At 44.4% G+C, this 16,389-nt stretch overlaps 1 protein-coding gene across 1 annotated transcript; it reads left to right on the top strand.

Annotated features, from left to right (window-relative positions):
• Nucleotides 1-3,504: 3,504 nt before the first annotated feature.
• On the top strand, nucleotides 3,505-9,011 carry PSMB5 (proteasome 20S subunit beta 5). The gene is made up of 3 exons (XM_043471183.1): nucleotides 3,505-4,056; nucleotides 4,707-5,013; nucleotides 8,505-9,011. Exons 1-3 carry the CDS (start codon nucleotides 3,859-3,861, stop codon nucleotides 8,789-8,791), a joined length of 792 nt encoding a protein of 263 aa, XP_043327118.1. The 5' UTR covers nucleotides 3,505-3,858; the 3' UTR covers nucleotides 8,792-9,011.
• The last annotated feature ends 7,378 nt before the right edge of the window (nucleotides 9,012-16,389 follow it).

Here is a 16,389-nt window from a genome sequence, read left to right on the forward strand (position 1 = left end):
TGTAGCTGAAAGGATCTATTGGTCCCCTTCCTGCCCAACAGTTCACAATGGCAAGAGATTGGTTTGCAGTTTCAAGGCAGGAGAAAAACCGACTTTGATACCATCATACTGAGTCTAAGTCTTAGACCAACGAAGGGTGGACAGTGACAGCTGGCCCTTCAGAAAGAGAAACTAGTTTGGGGTGGAGTGACAAGCTACATCTACTTCTGGAACCATATGGAGTACATTTTTCTAAACATTACAGCTCCCCCTCTAACCTCATCCTCCAAGCTGACATGATTTCCTAAGGTATCACTCAAATCCCATGTCTCCTCTACTAAGAAACCTTAAAGGGTTATGAGATCAAATTCACCCCAGGCTGGCATTTAAGGCCCACTGTGACCCAGTCCTAATCCATCCACCACAACCTCTCTTCATGTTATTCCCAGCATATCTCCCACCTCCCCTTCATCTTTTTGAATCTTATCCTCCCAAGTCTGGCTTACATATCACCCATTCGGAAAACCCTCCCCAGGTAGGGGCCGAGAAAGAAGAGGCTCTGAATTTGAGAAGCAATGGGATCTAAGTGGTATTTAAGGAAATGAATCCAGACCTCCTTGACAAAGCCTTCCTTGACCCCCAAACTCACCCCAGTCTATACTGACCACCTTTCTCACTTGTGAACTATAGCACTTATCATTGTTTTCTTCTCCAACACCTGTTTTACTGAGATATAATTTGTACAATTTATTTATTTTTGTTTGCACTGGGTCTTCATTGCTGCACATGGGCTTTCTCTAATTGTGGCCAGTGGTGGCTTCTCTTTGTTGCAGAGCATGGACTCTAAGGCACACAGACTTCAGTAGCTGTGGCATGTGGGTTCAGTAGTTGCAGCTCTTGGGCTCCAGAGTGCGGCACTCAGTAGTTGCCCCACAGCATATGGGATCCTCCCAGACCAGGACTCGAACTTTTGTCCCCTGCTTTGGCAGGCAGACAACCACTGGACCACCAGGGAAACCCTATTGAGATACAATTGACATATAGCATTATTTAAGTTTAATGTGTACAATATGATAATTTGATACTTCTGTGTATGTGTCTGTGGTATGTATGTATTGCAAAACATTTACTGCAATATGTATAGTTAACAAATCCTTCAGCTCACATAATTATCATTTTTGTTGTTATGGTAAGAACATTTAAGATCTACTCTCAGCAACTTTCAAGTATACAAAAGAATATTGTTAACTATAGTTACTGTGCTATACATTTGATTACCAGAACTCATTCCTCTTATAACTGGAAGTTTGTACACTTTTGACCAACATCTTCCCATTTTCATCAACTCTGAGCCTCTGACAACCACCAATCTACTGTTTCTAAGAGTTTGGCTTTGTTAGATCCTACATAGAAGTAAGCTCATACAGTATTTGTCTTTCTCTGCCTGACTTCTTTCACTTAGCATAATGCCCTCAAGTTTCATCCATCTCATCACAAATGGCAGAATCTCCTTTTTTATGGCTGAATAATATTCTACCACATATATAATACTTTATGCGTTCGTACATTGATGATAAATATTGTTTTCATATACTGGTAATTGTGAATAATGTGAACATCGGATTGCAGCTATCTCTATGAGATAGTGATTTCATTTCCTTTGAATAAGTACCCAGACATGGGATTACTAGATCTATTTTTAATTATTTTTTTTTGCGGGGGGAACTTCATACTATTCTCCATGGTATGTATCAGTTTATATTCCCACTCATTTCAGCACTGATCATTTGTACCTCTCCTCTTTGAGGTCTCCCTGAATGGGACCTTGGAGCAGAGAACTAATGTAAGGTAAAATGGGAACAGATTCTGGAAGGCTTTGAATGTCATACTGAGGAGCTGAAACTTACAGATTATTTTTAAGCAGGCAGATGATAAGATCAAGATGATGTTTTAAGAAAATCAACCTGCTACTGTGCAGAATTAATTAGAAACATAGTTTGGGCCCAGAAAAATTAGGAGACTATTTCAGTAATTCAGGATTGAGAAGATAAGAAGCCAAAGGCAGTATCAATTGCAATGAAGAAGAATGTGAGCAGCACTGTGAAGGGAGAATGAACAGGACTTGGCATCCAGTGGATGTGGGGGAAAGGAACAGGAGCTGTCAAGTATGAGCCAAGGCTTCAAGCCTCTGTGACTAGAAGAACAATATTGTCATCCTTTCACATGTTTATTTGAAAAACATGTATTAAGCATATAGTTGGCACAGAGAAATACCTGTCTTTACAGATTTTGTTTTTCCTTGCCACACAGCTTGGCTTGTGGGATCTTAGCTCTCTGACCAGGGATCAAACCCAGGCCCCTGGCAGTGAAAGCACCAAGACCTAACCACTGGACTGCCAGGGAATTCCAGAGAAATACCTGTCTTTAAAAGCTCACAATCCAGTGAGAGACAAATGTATATTTATAACCAGGTTAAAATATAAAAATGCCTTAAGAAAAGTACAGACATTAGTAGCAGAGGGAAAGAACCACTGAGAGAAGTCAGAAGGAGGATTAGCTGCATTGGAGGAGTGACCGCAAAATAATATGTGCTCAATAAACAGAAGCACTCTGCACTTTCCACACCATCCAAGTGTGAGACCCACATAAGGATCTTCTGCTTCATTACATTCTGATGGTTGGGTTTGGAAAGAGTTGCCAAATTTCAGCATTAAAAATACAACACATGCAGAGTCTGCTGGGAAGAGGAGGGGCTGAGTTGGGCATCAGAGGAAAGAGGAATTTAGATATTGATGGATGTTGCTGCTGGAATCCAACAAGGAAGACTAGACACTGACTTCATAGAAACGTAAAGCAGGAGGCAACATTTCATACATTTGCCCACTCCTTTGCTTGTTATAGTTCCCAAAAGGGTTGAAAAATGAAGGTGGGTGGAGAGAGGTAGAGACAACGAAATACAGCACGTTCTTGAATAAGGGCTTGTCTTAGCAAGATTAAGTCAGGAAACCTCTTGGTACATCTTTATGGAGCCTCAACTCTCCTCCAGGCTCTGAAATGGTAAATTACTATTGACTCAGTTATTCAGGAGCTGCATTGCGAATCCAGTCTGTGAATTAACTGGGCCCTTCGCTTTTCCTTCTTTATTTTTCTATCTGCCTTTTGGGCAATTCATTACTTATTAGAATTTCCATCAGGGGGTGGGAGTAAAGACAACACTGAATCTTAAAAATTGGTTGCTGTTAGAGAACCTGGCTATCGTGGAGATTGATGCTATCAAAAAACAAGAGGTATAGCTCTCATGCTTGTTGCGCTTTCTAGCTCCAACTACTGTGGTTTTAGTAACTTCATAGGAAAATGGCCTCAGAGTAGATCATTATTTTACCCAGTATTAGAGAGTGCCCTTAAACAAAATGGCAACTTCAGTCACATTAACAGACCGCTGAAAAGGTATTGATGTTAATTGTTGCTAAGACACCGGGCTGGGCGGGGCAGATTTACCGCTACCGGTTTAGAACAGTTTCATCCAGTCACGCCCTTCTCAAAGATGGCCGGCCCCACTTCCCTCCCTCAACCTGACGTTTGCGTTTGCTTCCTATGAATTTGACGTTAATCTAATCCCGTGTTGGTTACGTGGCCAAAGTCAAGATGTCAGCCACACCCCTTTATAATTTAAGGGGAGTGAAGCCATTTATTTTTTTCCTCCTTGGTGAAAATAATTACTCGCATCTGGCGCTTGTGTTTGGAGGCGTGGTTGCCAGGACTTAAAATGGCTCCTCCCTGGGATAGATTTAATAGGGAGTGAAGCTGTGACGGCGAGGCGTTGCCCGGCCGCTCTTTGCTAGGCGTTCTGGCAGTCAGTTCCCTCTGCCCTTACTAGACATGGCGCTGGCCAGCGTGTTGGAGAGGCCGCTACCGGTGAACCAGCGCGGGTTTTTTGGACTCGGGGGTCGTGCGGATCTGCTGGACCTGGGTCCAGGCAGTCCCAGCGATGGGCTGAGCCTGGCCGCGCCCAGCTGGGGTGTCCCAGAGGAGCCGAGAATTGAAATGCTTCATGGAACCACCACCCTGGCCTTCAAGGTGCAGACACAGCCGCCGCGCCGGGTTGAATCCCGCTTGCCCGCGCCCTTCCCGGCCTCCCAGCCGGTCCGGAACCCGCCTTGGCCGCGGCCGCGAAGCCCAGGCGGAGGCTTGGGCCTCGAGCCCCGACCCCGGCAGTTTCGCTGTCTCATTGGCCCGGGAGGCCTCGGTTCTCGCTCTGGCGGGAGCGGGGTGGCGGTGGGGCTGGGGAAAGGTGGGTGAGTGGGAAAAGGATTTCGAGGCCGTTTGGATTGATTCCCAGGCGACCCCAAAGTCTTTGGAAACTGAGTGGCCCGGATAGGTCAGGGTAACTGAAACGTTATGAGGAGGAAAGTTGCTGGGAGGAAACACTCTAATAGGAGCCAGACAATTGGGATTCCTGGCCTAGCTTTGTAATAACTGGCTCTGTGATCTTGGGTAAGTAATTCGATCTCATTGAGCCTGTTTCCTTAGCCAGTAAGTGAAGGTAATCTCACCTCAAGCTATTGATGTGAAGCTCCAGTGACATATAAGTGGGAAAGTATGTTGTGAAGTATAAAACAGCAGCGACAGAGATGTTCAGGGGTTGTATCGATGCATAAAGAAATGTCAAGGTGATGTTTTTGTGGTCTGATGTGGCTCCTGGCTTGTGTTTTCTCTGATCTTAACAGTTTCGCCACGGAGTCATTGTTGCAGCAGATTCCCGGGCCACAGCCGGTGCCTACATCGCCTCCCAGACAGTAAAGAAGGTGATAGAGATCAATCCCTACCTGCTGGGCACCATGGCTGGGGGTGCAGCGGATTGCAGCTTCTGGGAGCGGCTATTGGCTCGGCAATGTAGAATCTATGAGCTTCGGAACAAGGAACGCATCTCCGTTGCAGCTGCCTCCAAGCTGCTTGCCAACATGGTGTATCAGTATAAAGGCATGGGGCTGTCCATGGGCACCATGATCTGTGGCTGGGATAAGAGAGGCCCTGGTAAGTTAAGCTGCAACCGTGTGATTCTTGGGCTGCCATTACAGAGAGGAAGGGTTGCATAAACAGGTGAATGAAAGAGCATATGTCAGTGCTAAGGATGTGTTGATTAGTTCTCTGTCCTTCCTTCTCTTTGTTCAAAGAAGAGATGTAGTGTAGGAAAGGGCACAGAGGTAGATTAGCTGTGTCATTGATCATCCATGTGACTTAGGGCAGGTGGTTTATTTTCTCAGCCTGTTTCATCATCTTATATAGGTTCCATGAGGCAATACATGTCAAATATGCAGTGTCTGGCCCATAAACTGTTTCTCCTAGTCTCTCCTGTAAAATGATAAGATGTGCAAAGAGTTGTATTTAAGAATTGGGTAATAAAAAAAAAAAGAATTGGGTAATAGACATAAAAACTCTAATCAGTGCCATCTGATAGAAATAATGTGAGCTAGATATTAAAAAATAAATTAAAAAATTAAATGTGAGCTACACATGTAACATGTAATTTTACTTTTTCCTAATGGATATATTTTAAAAGTGAGAAGAAATGGGTGAAATTAATTTTAACAATGGTCTTAATCCATAATAACTAAAATATCATTTTGGCGTGTGTCAACGTCATTTCAAGAGCTCAGCAGCCACATGTGGCTGGTGGCTACCTTATTGGACAACGAAACCAAGTAACTACTCAAACATTAGTCATTTCTTTTCCCTTTTTTCCTGTAGAGTCTTTGGCCTAGAAGGGGCCCTTTGGGCCCATCTCTTTTTCTTGTTTGATATAATCACTTCAGTCCTGTTGTCTCTGAAAAGAATTCCTTAACCTGTTTTTTTTCCTAGTATATAAAATCCTTGCCAGGAAATTCAGACTTGTATCTGATAGCAGTTTCTCTTCAGCCAATTTTGAATGTCCCTTTAGTCAAGCTGGAATACGGCTAGTCACATTTTGTGTGATTTTCCCCTTTGGTGCTTGAAAATAATTAATCTCTCCTCCTGTTGTTTTTGCTTCATTCATTTACCTGCTTTCTTTCTTTGTTTTTTTTTAACCTTGTGGCTTGTGGGTTCTTAGTTCCCTGACCAAGAATTGAACCTGTGCCCTCTGCAGTGAAAGTGCAGAGGCCTAGCCATTGGACGGCCAGGGAATTCCCTCATTTACCTTTCTAAATGCCTAGTTTTCCTCTATTGATCGACTGTGGAATACCCACCACTTTTTCATTTGCTTTGGAGAATATTAGTTCACCCCTCAATAGAGGATGGATGAGGAGAGACTTAAAAGTGCCTGTGAGAGAGGAGCTCCCTTTGTTACTTTGGAAATTGAAACATTTATTTTGATTTGTGTGAAATTTGAAAAGTGTGAAAGAACAGTTCCATACCTCTTGTGCAGTCTAGGGAGGCATTTTGGAAATGTTTTGAACCGTTAGCTATTGGATTGGTCCCAGGTGGTGGATAACAGTATAAAAGAGTACAAAAACTGGCTAGCAAGGAAAACCCAGGAAGCCAGAGCTTAACCTAAATTGTACTATCTCAGAGAAGCCTTCCTGACAAGTTGTCCTGTTCAGGATGAGTCAGCCCCTGGCCTCAAGCAGACTGAGAAAGGATCCCAGATTACTTCATGTGAGGCTGAATGAGATGAATACCACTTTAAAGAGAACCAGTAAAATGCTGAAAGAATTTAAGGAGGTGGGAAGAATTGCTTCTGATGGGAGAAACTGGGGAGGGCTTCATAGGTAGGTGTCATTTTCCTGGATGTGAAAAAAGAAACATACGAACAAACGAGGGGGAAGAAGCATGAGGTCTTGCAGGGAGTAACTGGAAGTCTCGTTTAATTGGAGCTAAAAAAATGTGTGAAGCAGAGTAGTGAGCTAGAGAGCCAGAAAGGGAAATTGGAACCAGATGGTGCACTGGCTTGGCAAGGTAGTGGCAGTGGGCCTGAGGAGGGGCTCCATGTTAGAACCATCGGAACCTGGAAACTGATAAGTGCCATTCTTTTCAACCTGGCTTGTATCGTGAACACCTGAAGAACGTCAGAATCTAGCTCTGTGCTTGTCCCCCACCCAGACCAATTAAAAAAGAATACCTGGGTTAAGTCCTTGGCATCTTTTTAAAAATACCTGGAATTCCCTGGCGGTTCAGTGGTTAGGAATTGGCACTTTCACTGCCAGGGGCCCAGGTTCAGTCCCTGGTTGGAGAACTAAGGTCCTGGGAGCTACATGCCCTGGCCAAAAAAAAACTTCCTTAGATGATGCTGGTGCATAGTTAGTGTTGAGACCCACTGAAATAGGAAAAATATTAGTGATGCATTGACAGAATTTGAAAATACAGAAGGAAATGGATTGGTAGGGCAGAAGAGTGATGAGTTTTTGGTGTGTGAGGACAGAAAATTTAAATATGAATTTGGTGACAAAGGCATCCAGCTGGAGAGGTCCAGGGGCAGATGGAAGTGATAAAAATTTTATTAAATCTGTGTCTAATTTTTTGTTATACTAGCGGTTGGCTAACTTTTCCATAAAGGACCAAATGTAAGTAAATATTCTAGGTTTGCCGGCTCTGTAATCTTTGTCTCAACTACATAGCTTGGTTTTAGCATAACAGCAGTCCTAGACAATCTATACACAAAAGGTTGTGGGTGTGATCCAAAAAAAAACTATAAAAATAGGCAGTTGGGGGAATTCCCTCATGGTCCAGTGGTTAGGATTGTGCACTTTCACTGCTGAGAGGGCCTGGGTTTGGGGAGCTAAGATCTCGCAAGCTGCACGATGTGGCGAGAAAAAAGAAAGAAGATAAATTTTTTTTAATTAAAAAAAAAAGGCGGTTGGCCTGGCCAACTGTTTAGTCTATACCAGCACTGTCCAATAGAAATATAATGTGAGCCATACATGTAATCTTAAATGTTGTAGCCATGTTTTTAAAATTGAAAAGGAAAAGTAATTTTAATAATATATTTTATTTAACCTGATAGATCCAAAAGACTATCACTCCAGCATATGTGGAAGGTACTAGCTTCAAGTGTTGAGTCACATGTGGCTGATGGCTACCATGTTGGACAGTGCAGGTTCTTTACAATATGACTTAGAATTCTAGACTTTATTCTCTTACTCTGTGATAGAAGAGATAGCATACTTGTCCAGATAATATTCCCAAATAGCCTGAACTCTTGAGGGTTAGGATTGTCTCAGACATTATCTCCCACAGTGCCTGAAGTTCTGTGCTTGAAACCAAAGTCATTTGAATTATACTAGTTTTTTGGTTGTACAAAGAAGACAGACAAGGCAGTAACTGTAATGTTAGGTGAGATGGAGTGGAATGTGTAGAATCCTGAAGTATTCATATTTAATTTTATTTCTTCACTTTTTTTTTCTTTGTAATTTTATAGCACTGCTATTTTCTTGAATTTCTGTTGGTCTCCCTGGGTTTCAAGAGGAAAGGAGAACTGTTGCCTTTAAAGATGAATTAGATGTCAGAAGAGGTGATCATTGTTTTCTTACTAACCTCATCTCTCTTTTCAGGCCTCTACTACGTGGACAGTGAAGGAAACCGGATTTCGGGGGCCACCTTCTCTGTAGGTTCTGGCTCTGTATATGCTTATGGGGTCATGGATCGGGGTTACTCCTATGACCTGGAGGTGGAGGAGGCCTATGATCTGGCCCGTCGAGCCATCTACCAAGCCACCTACAGAGATGCCTACTCAGGAGGTTCAGTCAACCTCTACCATGTCAGGGAGGATGGCTGGATCCGGGTCTCCAGTGACAATGTCGCTGATCTACATGACAAGTATAGTGGATCTACCCGCTGAAGGAGGATGGATGTGGCTGCTTGCATTTCTTGGGGGTGACTGTTGGTAATAGGGTACAGTTCCCCATCCTCTAGTGGAGGGGATCCCCAATTGTATCAATCACATTTTCTTTAATCTCTGGTGCATTGACCTCCATGTGTTACCAGCTGTTAATGAGCTACTGCAGAGGTAATTATTGGTTTTACTTTCTTGAATGTTAACATGACACTACTCGACCTCAGCCTGTTTTGCGTCTTTTCTCCACACTGTCCCTCCTCCAAGCACTTTACAGTCAAATGGGCTGGGACAGTGGGAGGGAAGGGACTGTAATTACAGGAAACAGCGGTGTGAAGACATTGTCTAGTGAATACATTAACATCCCCACTCATGAAGCTAATAACAAAGGAGAAAGAGAGAGCGGCAGGGAGGAGGGAGAGACGTCTTGATTCCGTTTGCAGAGAGATGAAAAGTTGATGAGGTGGAAAGATGCACAGGAAAAAGCTCTCCCCCTGTGCTGGGGGGAGGGAGGCTGATGCCACATGCAGAGCAGAGAGGTGAGGAGGGTAAGCCAGTTGGGAAAGGAAGGCTTTGACCCTGGGAACAGAGAGGACAGAGAGGTGTGTGTGAAAGCATAGTGACCACGAGCCTGGTGATGCCTGTCCTTCTGGCCCTGCGGTGTGTGTTTGTAGGAGACAGAGGGAAATGATTGTGGACTTCTAGCGTCCTGGGCAGGAAACAGCACAAAATTGTTCCTGGAGCCTGTTGCTGCGGAAGAGTCCCTGCTGAGAGCAGAGAGATGGCAGATTTGTCACCCCTAGCACTGAGGGGCTTCCCAGGCTATGGTGGCAGCAGATGGCAAGGCCTTCTGTTAAGGAGAAGACAGGAGAGATGCAGGAGGTTGATGGGAGAAACCTTTAGATAATGCGGAGGGCATAAACACTGCTTCATGTGAGTTGGCAAGAAGGAAGAAAGTGGTTGGTGAGGGTGGCCGTGGAGTGTCCTCTTCTGAGGCCAAGGGGCTGGGAGGGGTCACTCAGAGATAAGCGAGCTATGAAGCCTGTTCTCTCCCGCACTGCAGCCACCTTCCCTCCTTGCACTTCCCTCCTGCTCAGCCCCACGCAGTCTCTGAAGTCTCCCTATTGATTGATGAGGGCTGTCGGACAGGAACTGATCGAGGCTTGTTAATTGCATTTGTCAAATGCGGGGAAATTGGGAATTAGTGAGACCAGAGAAGGGAGTTTGGAAAACAAATGGCTCTCGTGCCTGAGGAGATTCATTTTGCTGAAAAGTGTCTCCAGAGCCCCTGGAGCCGGGAGCTGCCAGTGTGGACCAAGACCTGCTCTACAGCCTGGGCAGGGCATCAAATGTGGCAGGGAGCCACACCACAGCTCCCTCTGCGCCACAGTCCAGAGGCCTAGGCACAGCTGTCTTCCTCTCTCTTAGGACAGTGCTTTGCAGGCCTTTTACAAAATTAGAACTCTTTTTAAAATGAACTCAGGAGAAATCCCAGCCCCTGAACGAAATCAAGTGAGATTGAAGTAGAGTTGAAGGGTCCAGCGCTTCAACCATTGAGCTTTCCCCTCCAGCCACTTCTCACACCCTGCTTCCCCCACGCACACATACTCCCTGGTACTTCTTGGTACCCTAGTGAAAGTTGCTCAGTTGTGTCTGACTCCACGACTCCATAGACTGTCCATGGAATTCTCCAGGCCAGAATACTGGAGTGGGTAGCCTTTCCCTTCTCCAGGGGATCTTCCCAACCCAGGGATCGAACCCAGGTCTCCCACATTTGGGACAGATTCTTCACGAGCTGAGCCACAAAGAAAGCCCCTTGATAACCTAAGGAGCATAATTTGAAAATACCTGCCCTGGGAAGTAACCTGGAAGGTGAAAAGAGTTGAAGATTGGAAATCTACCCTGACCCCAGAGAGCATGAGTCCCTCGGCTCAGCCCATGAAAGAAAATTGAGTCTGGAGAGAAGAGTCTTGAAGTAGGGCTGCCCTTGTCCTGTTGCTATCCCACACCTGACTTGCAGTGGTCTAGCTGTTCAATTTAACACATATTCTGCACTGGAAGAGTCCTGTTGAGGCAAGAAACATCCTAGAGTCCTGTATTCTTGCATACCCTTGTTTCTCTGCCTTCCTGGATTTTGGATAAAAGAGTAGCTTAATGGAAGAGATCCACTTATGGTAGGTTTTCTGGAAAGAGCAGAGCAGAGGTAGAGGAAAGCTGCAAGTCTCTAGACCCAGTGACACCCATTCGATGTTGGCAGTTTCTTGCTGCTATGACTGGTAGGGAGCTGGCTTTGTGGTGCTGTGAGTCTGTTTGCATGGGGATGATGGATGCTGCATAGCATCTGAGAGATGCTGTTGAGTGAAGTGTACCAGTTCAGGGACTCCCATCAGATTCATTTCCCAGTGCAATCCTCTTGACAAAGGGTGATGGAAAAGAAATTGCCTTAAATAGCGGGAAGATTAATTTCTCCCGGCAGTTCCCAGGCATCCAAGGGCCAGGGCTTTTTAAGTGATGTCTGACAATTTCTCCTCCTTCCACAGATAGCTCAGTAACACCAAAATCTGACTCCTCAGGGTAGGTGATGGGACTAATCTGATTAAATAGGGAGCAAAACACTCAGAGGCCCCACACTTTCTTTTGCTGGCAGGGAGTGCTGTGGGGTTGAAGACAGATGTGGCTTATAGCATCACCATACCAGGCAAGGGAGGGCGGCAGGAAGCAGCCGTGCCCTGTTGGGTGAGTAGAATGTTCAAGAGGGATGGTGAGAAGGTAAGCAAGGACAGGGCAGGGAGGGAAGAAGGGCATAGTTAAAGCAAATCAGGGACTGAAGCATAATAGTTACTGAGTGTTCCCTCTTTAGGCAAAACCAGAAGGTCGGTGTCTCTTGATATCCTCCTCAGCTAGCAAATGAGAAAACTGTCAGAGTCATTTGGGGAGTGGAAAGTTACATCCTTTGAGGGGAAATAAAACAACTGATTTATTCTGGTCCATGAGTTCTACGTGGTCTGTCAGGGGAGGGAAGCACGAGGTGGGATGGAAGGGTCAGGTGAGAAAAGGGAGGGAATCCGGGGGAGCAGTTCCCCCCAGAAGGAGGATGGTGGGGTCAGTGGCAGTTTACATGCATGTGTCTAATTTGGTGGGTACAGTTAGGTGTTTCATTCTTGTTGGTTTTAATTGTTTAGTTAAGAGCCCCTCCTGCCAGGCTTCTAACAGATAAGATGCTTGGAAACTGACCAGTAGCAGTGACCTCAAGATAGGATTAAGAGCTTTATGATTTAAAACATATGTATATTGCAACTAAGCATCTCTGCTGTTTGGGGGATTTTTTTGTTTGTTTTTTAAATTCTAGTTTCCCTTTATGGAGTCAGATCATATTGGGAAAGCTTTAATTATAGCGGGCAAGATGAGAGAGCAAACCTTCATCAGAACTGCCCTGATCAGCAGCTGCTGGCAACCTCCTGCCTGACCCAGGCCACCCCCCACCCCCTCAGCAGCCGACTGTCCACATCTCTGCAGCGCACCCCAGGCCTGGCCTCAGAGCCAAGTTCTGGCTTCTCGGGGCTATGCCCCACTGAAGCACTTCAATAAAAACCATTTCTAAAATGTCCCATTCGCAGTTGTTAATGGGTCAGGCAGAAGAAATTCTACCCACGTCAGCTTCTTGGGTTTATTTAACCCAACTCCTTTCTCCCTGAAGCTCTGCCTCTGAGTTAGGCACCAAGCTTGACTTGGTGCTTAACCCTTTATAATCCAGACTTAACTGTCATCAACCATGAAGATCCAAACCAGTTTATTTAAAAGGATATAATAAGGCAATGTCAGTTCAACCCCTTCTGATGCCTCCCCTCCTCCCCCCCACCCCATCCTCTCAGGCTGCCCCTTCTTTCTGTTGTTCCTTTGCTTGATTTCATGTTTTCTCTCTGCTCTCACTTTATAAAAATTCCCTTCTTCGCAGAATTTAAGTAAAAACTAATCCATCAATAAACCAAGTGCTGCTGATGGACTTTAATATAACAAGAAAAGGTTATCGCTAGCTTCAGGGTACTCAAAAAGCTGGTATTACAGAGGGAAGCACAGATGGAATGTGAGAGAGGGAGCTGGAAAAAAACTAGACAAATGGGAGACAGAAACAGAAAAGCGACTCCTGGACAGCAAGAGGGAGATTGAGCAAAGAGGAGAGGGAGACGGGGACGTGGCAGAGAAGATGGATGGAGACATTGATGGGCAGAGCCGAACTGTGAATGGGGGGGTCAGGGAGTGGGAAGGGAGCCTCAGAAGGACAGTGATAAAGAGAGTGGGCAGAGAAACGGGGAAGAAGGAAGCGGCGAGAAGCTAATGCACAGTGAAACATGTCCCCCTGGAGACAGATAATTTCTCCAGCCATACATAATGAACACGTGCCTCTGTGTGCTGGCCCTGTGCTGTCACAGTCACTTACATTCCGCAAGAATCTCTGTGTCTCCACTCCTTGTGCAAGGTTGGCAAGAAGGCTGGCACTCTCTCAGAACCACCTTCTCAAGCCAGCCAGGTAGACGGGAGAGGAGAAACCTCTCTCGTGAGAAGCAGCAGCATAAGTGAGGCAGGGTCACAGATTCAGCACCTTCTTTTTTCCCCAGTACCTTTTTAACATTTTATTTTTAGGCACACAAAGAGGGCTTCTCTCCCCTCACCTTCCTACACCCTGGCCACTCACCTCACAACATACACGCCCACAGGTCAGGACAAAGGCTATTCAAATGGAAAGGAGGAAGAAACACAAGCTCCCAGGAAGACAGGAATAGCAGGCACTTCCAGTAAGAAGGAAATAAGCAGGTCCACATGGGAATTTGTGTAGCCCACAAGGGACCAAAATCAAAGGGATATTTTTATACCTACTGCAGTTGTTTTCCCAGCCTAGCCTCAGCCACCGCTCTCCCAGGGACATCAGACATGCTTAGCCTTCCCCTGCATAGAGTTTGACAGAACACACTGACCCTTTATTCATCGCAGCTCTTCTGGAGTGGTGATGTGTGGTGTTGTCTGAATAGAGGGCATCCACTGAGCACCAGGGTTCTGTGGAAGAGCTCATAATCACCTTGTTTCCCTTGAGTCTTGAGGCTGCCCTCCCAGCTTCATCTTCAGAAAGGAAAGCAGTGGTGCATTTTAAACCAGAACAACAGGTTAAACACAGTCCCACGTCTCTAAGTAGTACCTCCCAAAGAGGGAAAAGGCACAGAAAGGTGGATCAGCCTTGAGTCAGTAGAACCCAACTGTGATCCTCAACTACCTTGGTCACATCCAAGAGCAGCTATGTAAGGTCTCATATTGTTTTATGGTATCTGTCTTCCTTCTCAGTTAAGCATTTACTCTACTATACATTTTGTTTATTCCCCTATGGCTGGCGTGGTGCAGGCTACTTAGTAGAGATAATATAATGTATTTTTAATGAATAAATGCATAAATGAAGGATTTCATTATGGTATCTTAATGTCAGTGATTCTTACCCCTTCTCAGCACTATGACTCCCTATATTATTATTGCTCCTCTGAAACATACTATGAAATGTTACTAATTTTTAAATGAAGACAACTTAAAATTACCTGCTTTATGAATCTTTAAAAGATGTTATGCCACCCCCTGCTTATAAATGATCACAACTGGTGCCATCAGTTCAGTTCAGTTGCTCAGTTGTGTCCGACTCTTTGCGACCCCATGGACTGCACCATGCCAGGCTTCCCTGTCCTTCACCATCTCCTGGAGCTTGCCCAAACTCATGTCCATTGGGTCAGTGACACCATCCAACATCTCTTGGATACCACAGAAAGCAGTTTTAAGAAGCATACCGGCCCATCCCCACCTTGCCTGGCTCCTGCAGTCCTGCTATCTTTGTCTTCAAACTGCAGGATTAGTTGCAGACAGAATACGATCAGCCCCTGAAGAACTGAGCTGCGGGTATAGCTCTGTACATTATCTCCCTTAGTGTACTTTGTTTTATTCTGTTTTTCCCTTCAATCCATGGACAGAGGCTTAGCCAATACCCAAGCCTGGTTCCTGGGTGTCAGGCACCTGAGTGACTTGCTCTTTATAAGGAAAAGACTCCTGGTGAAAGAGAGGAAGTTGTATCACCAAGCCCTATGCCCAAAAATGGAGACAAGTCACCTTTCTTTGGGTTTTGGTTTCCTTCAAAATCTAGCATTGTGCCACTTGTTTTTCTTCCACTGCTTAAACAGAATGCTTTGACATCCTAGGTGGTGTTCATTAACTTGTGCTTTGGAATCTTCTGCAGCGTTATAATGGAGTCCTAAAATAAATCATAGAATCCCAGAGTCCTTGAGACTATAACCTTGTTTTGAGAAAGGGTTGAATCTACATGTTGTTGTTCAGTCACTAAGTCGTGTCAAGCTCTTTGTGACCCCATGGACTGCAGCACACCAGGCTTCCCTGTCCATCACCAACTCCCGGAGCTTGCTTAAACTCATGTCCTTTGAGTCAGTGATGTCATCCAACCGTCTCATCCTCTGTCATCCCCTTCTCCTTATGCCCCCAATCTTTCCCAGCATCAGGGTCTTTTCCAGTGAGTCAGCTTTTCGCATTAGGTGTCCAAAGTATTGGAGCTTCAGCTTCAGCATCAGTCCTTCCAATGAATATTCAGAGTTGATTGATTTCCTTTAAGATTGACTGATTTGATCTCCTTGCTAAAGCAAAAAAAAAACACAATTATTTTTTAAAAATTTTGAAATGCTTGAAAACTTCAGAAAAGTTGAAAGAATAGTACAATGAATACTCACTTATCCTTCACATACGTTCACTAATGTTATTCTGCCATATTTGCTTTATATATATACATCCATTTATTTATTTTTTTCCATTTACTTATTTACTGAATCATTTGAAAGTACAGAGATCATGTTACAGAGATCATATTTTACCCCTAAATATGTCTCCTAAGAGCTAAAATATTCCCTTACAAAACTACAATACTGTTATCACACCAAGAAATTTAAATGATCATATTATCTAATATCCTGTCTATATTCCAATTCACCAACTGTCCCAGTAATGTCCATTATACCTTTTTTTTTCCTGATCCAGAATTTAATCAAGGCTCACACATCACATTTAATTGTCATGTCTTTTCAGTTGCCTTTAATTTAGAATAGGTCATCATATTTGTGTCTCTTATGACATTTATACTTTGAAGAGCACAGACCATCATATGTCTTGCGCTATCTGGATTTGTCTGATTCTTTCCTGATGATTAGATTCAGGTTAAACATTTTTAGCAAGAATATTGCCTAGGTTATATTGTATACTTCCCACTACAATGCTGCTGAAGGGACATGATGTCAGTTTGTTACATTACTGATGATGCTAAAGTGTGCCTGTTAGGTTTCTCCTTTATAAAGGTACATTTGCCCTTTGTAATTTCCTGGAGAAGGAAATGGCAACCCACTCCAGTATTCTTGCCTGGAAAATCCCATGGACAGAGGAGCCTGGTAGGCCACAGTCCATGAGCTCACGAAGAGTCAGATACGACTGAGCAACTTCACTTTATTCTCCTTTATAAAGGTACATTTGCCCTTTGTAATTAACTGTCAGTAAATTAATAGTAAGTAGAATGATTA

The sequence above is a fragment of the Cervus canadensis genome, chromosome 6 (genome assembly GCF_019320065.1).
Source record: "Cervus canadensis isolate Bull #8, Minnesota chromosome 6, ASM1932006v1, whole genome shotgun sequence".
NCBI classification, from domain to species: Eukaryota; Metazoa; Chordata; class Mammalia; order Artiodactyla; family Cervidae; genus Cervus; species Cervus canadensis.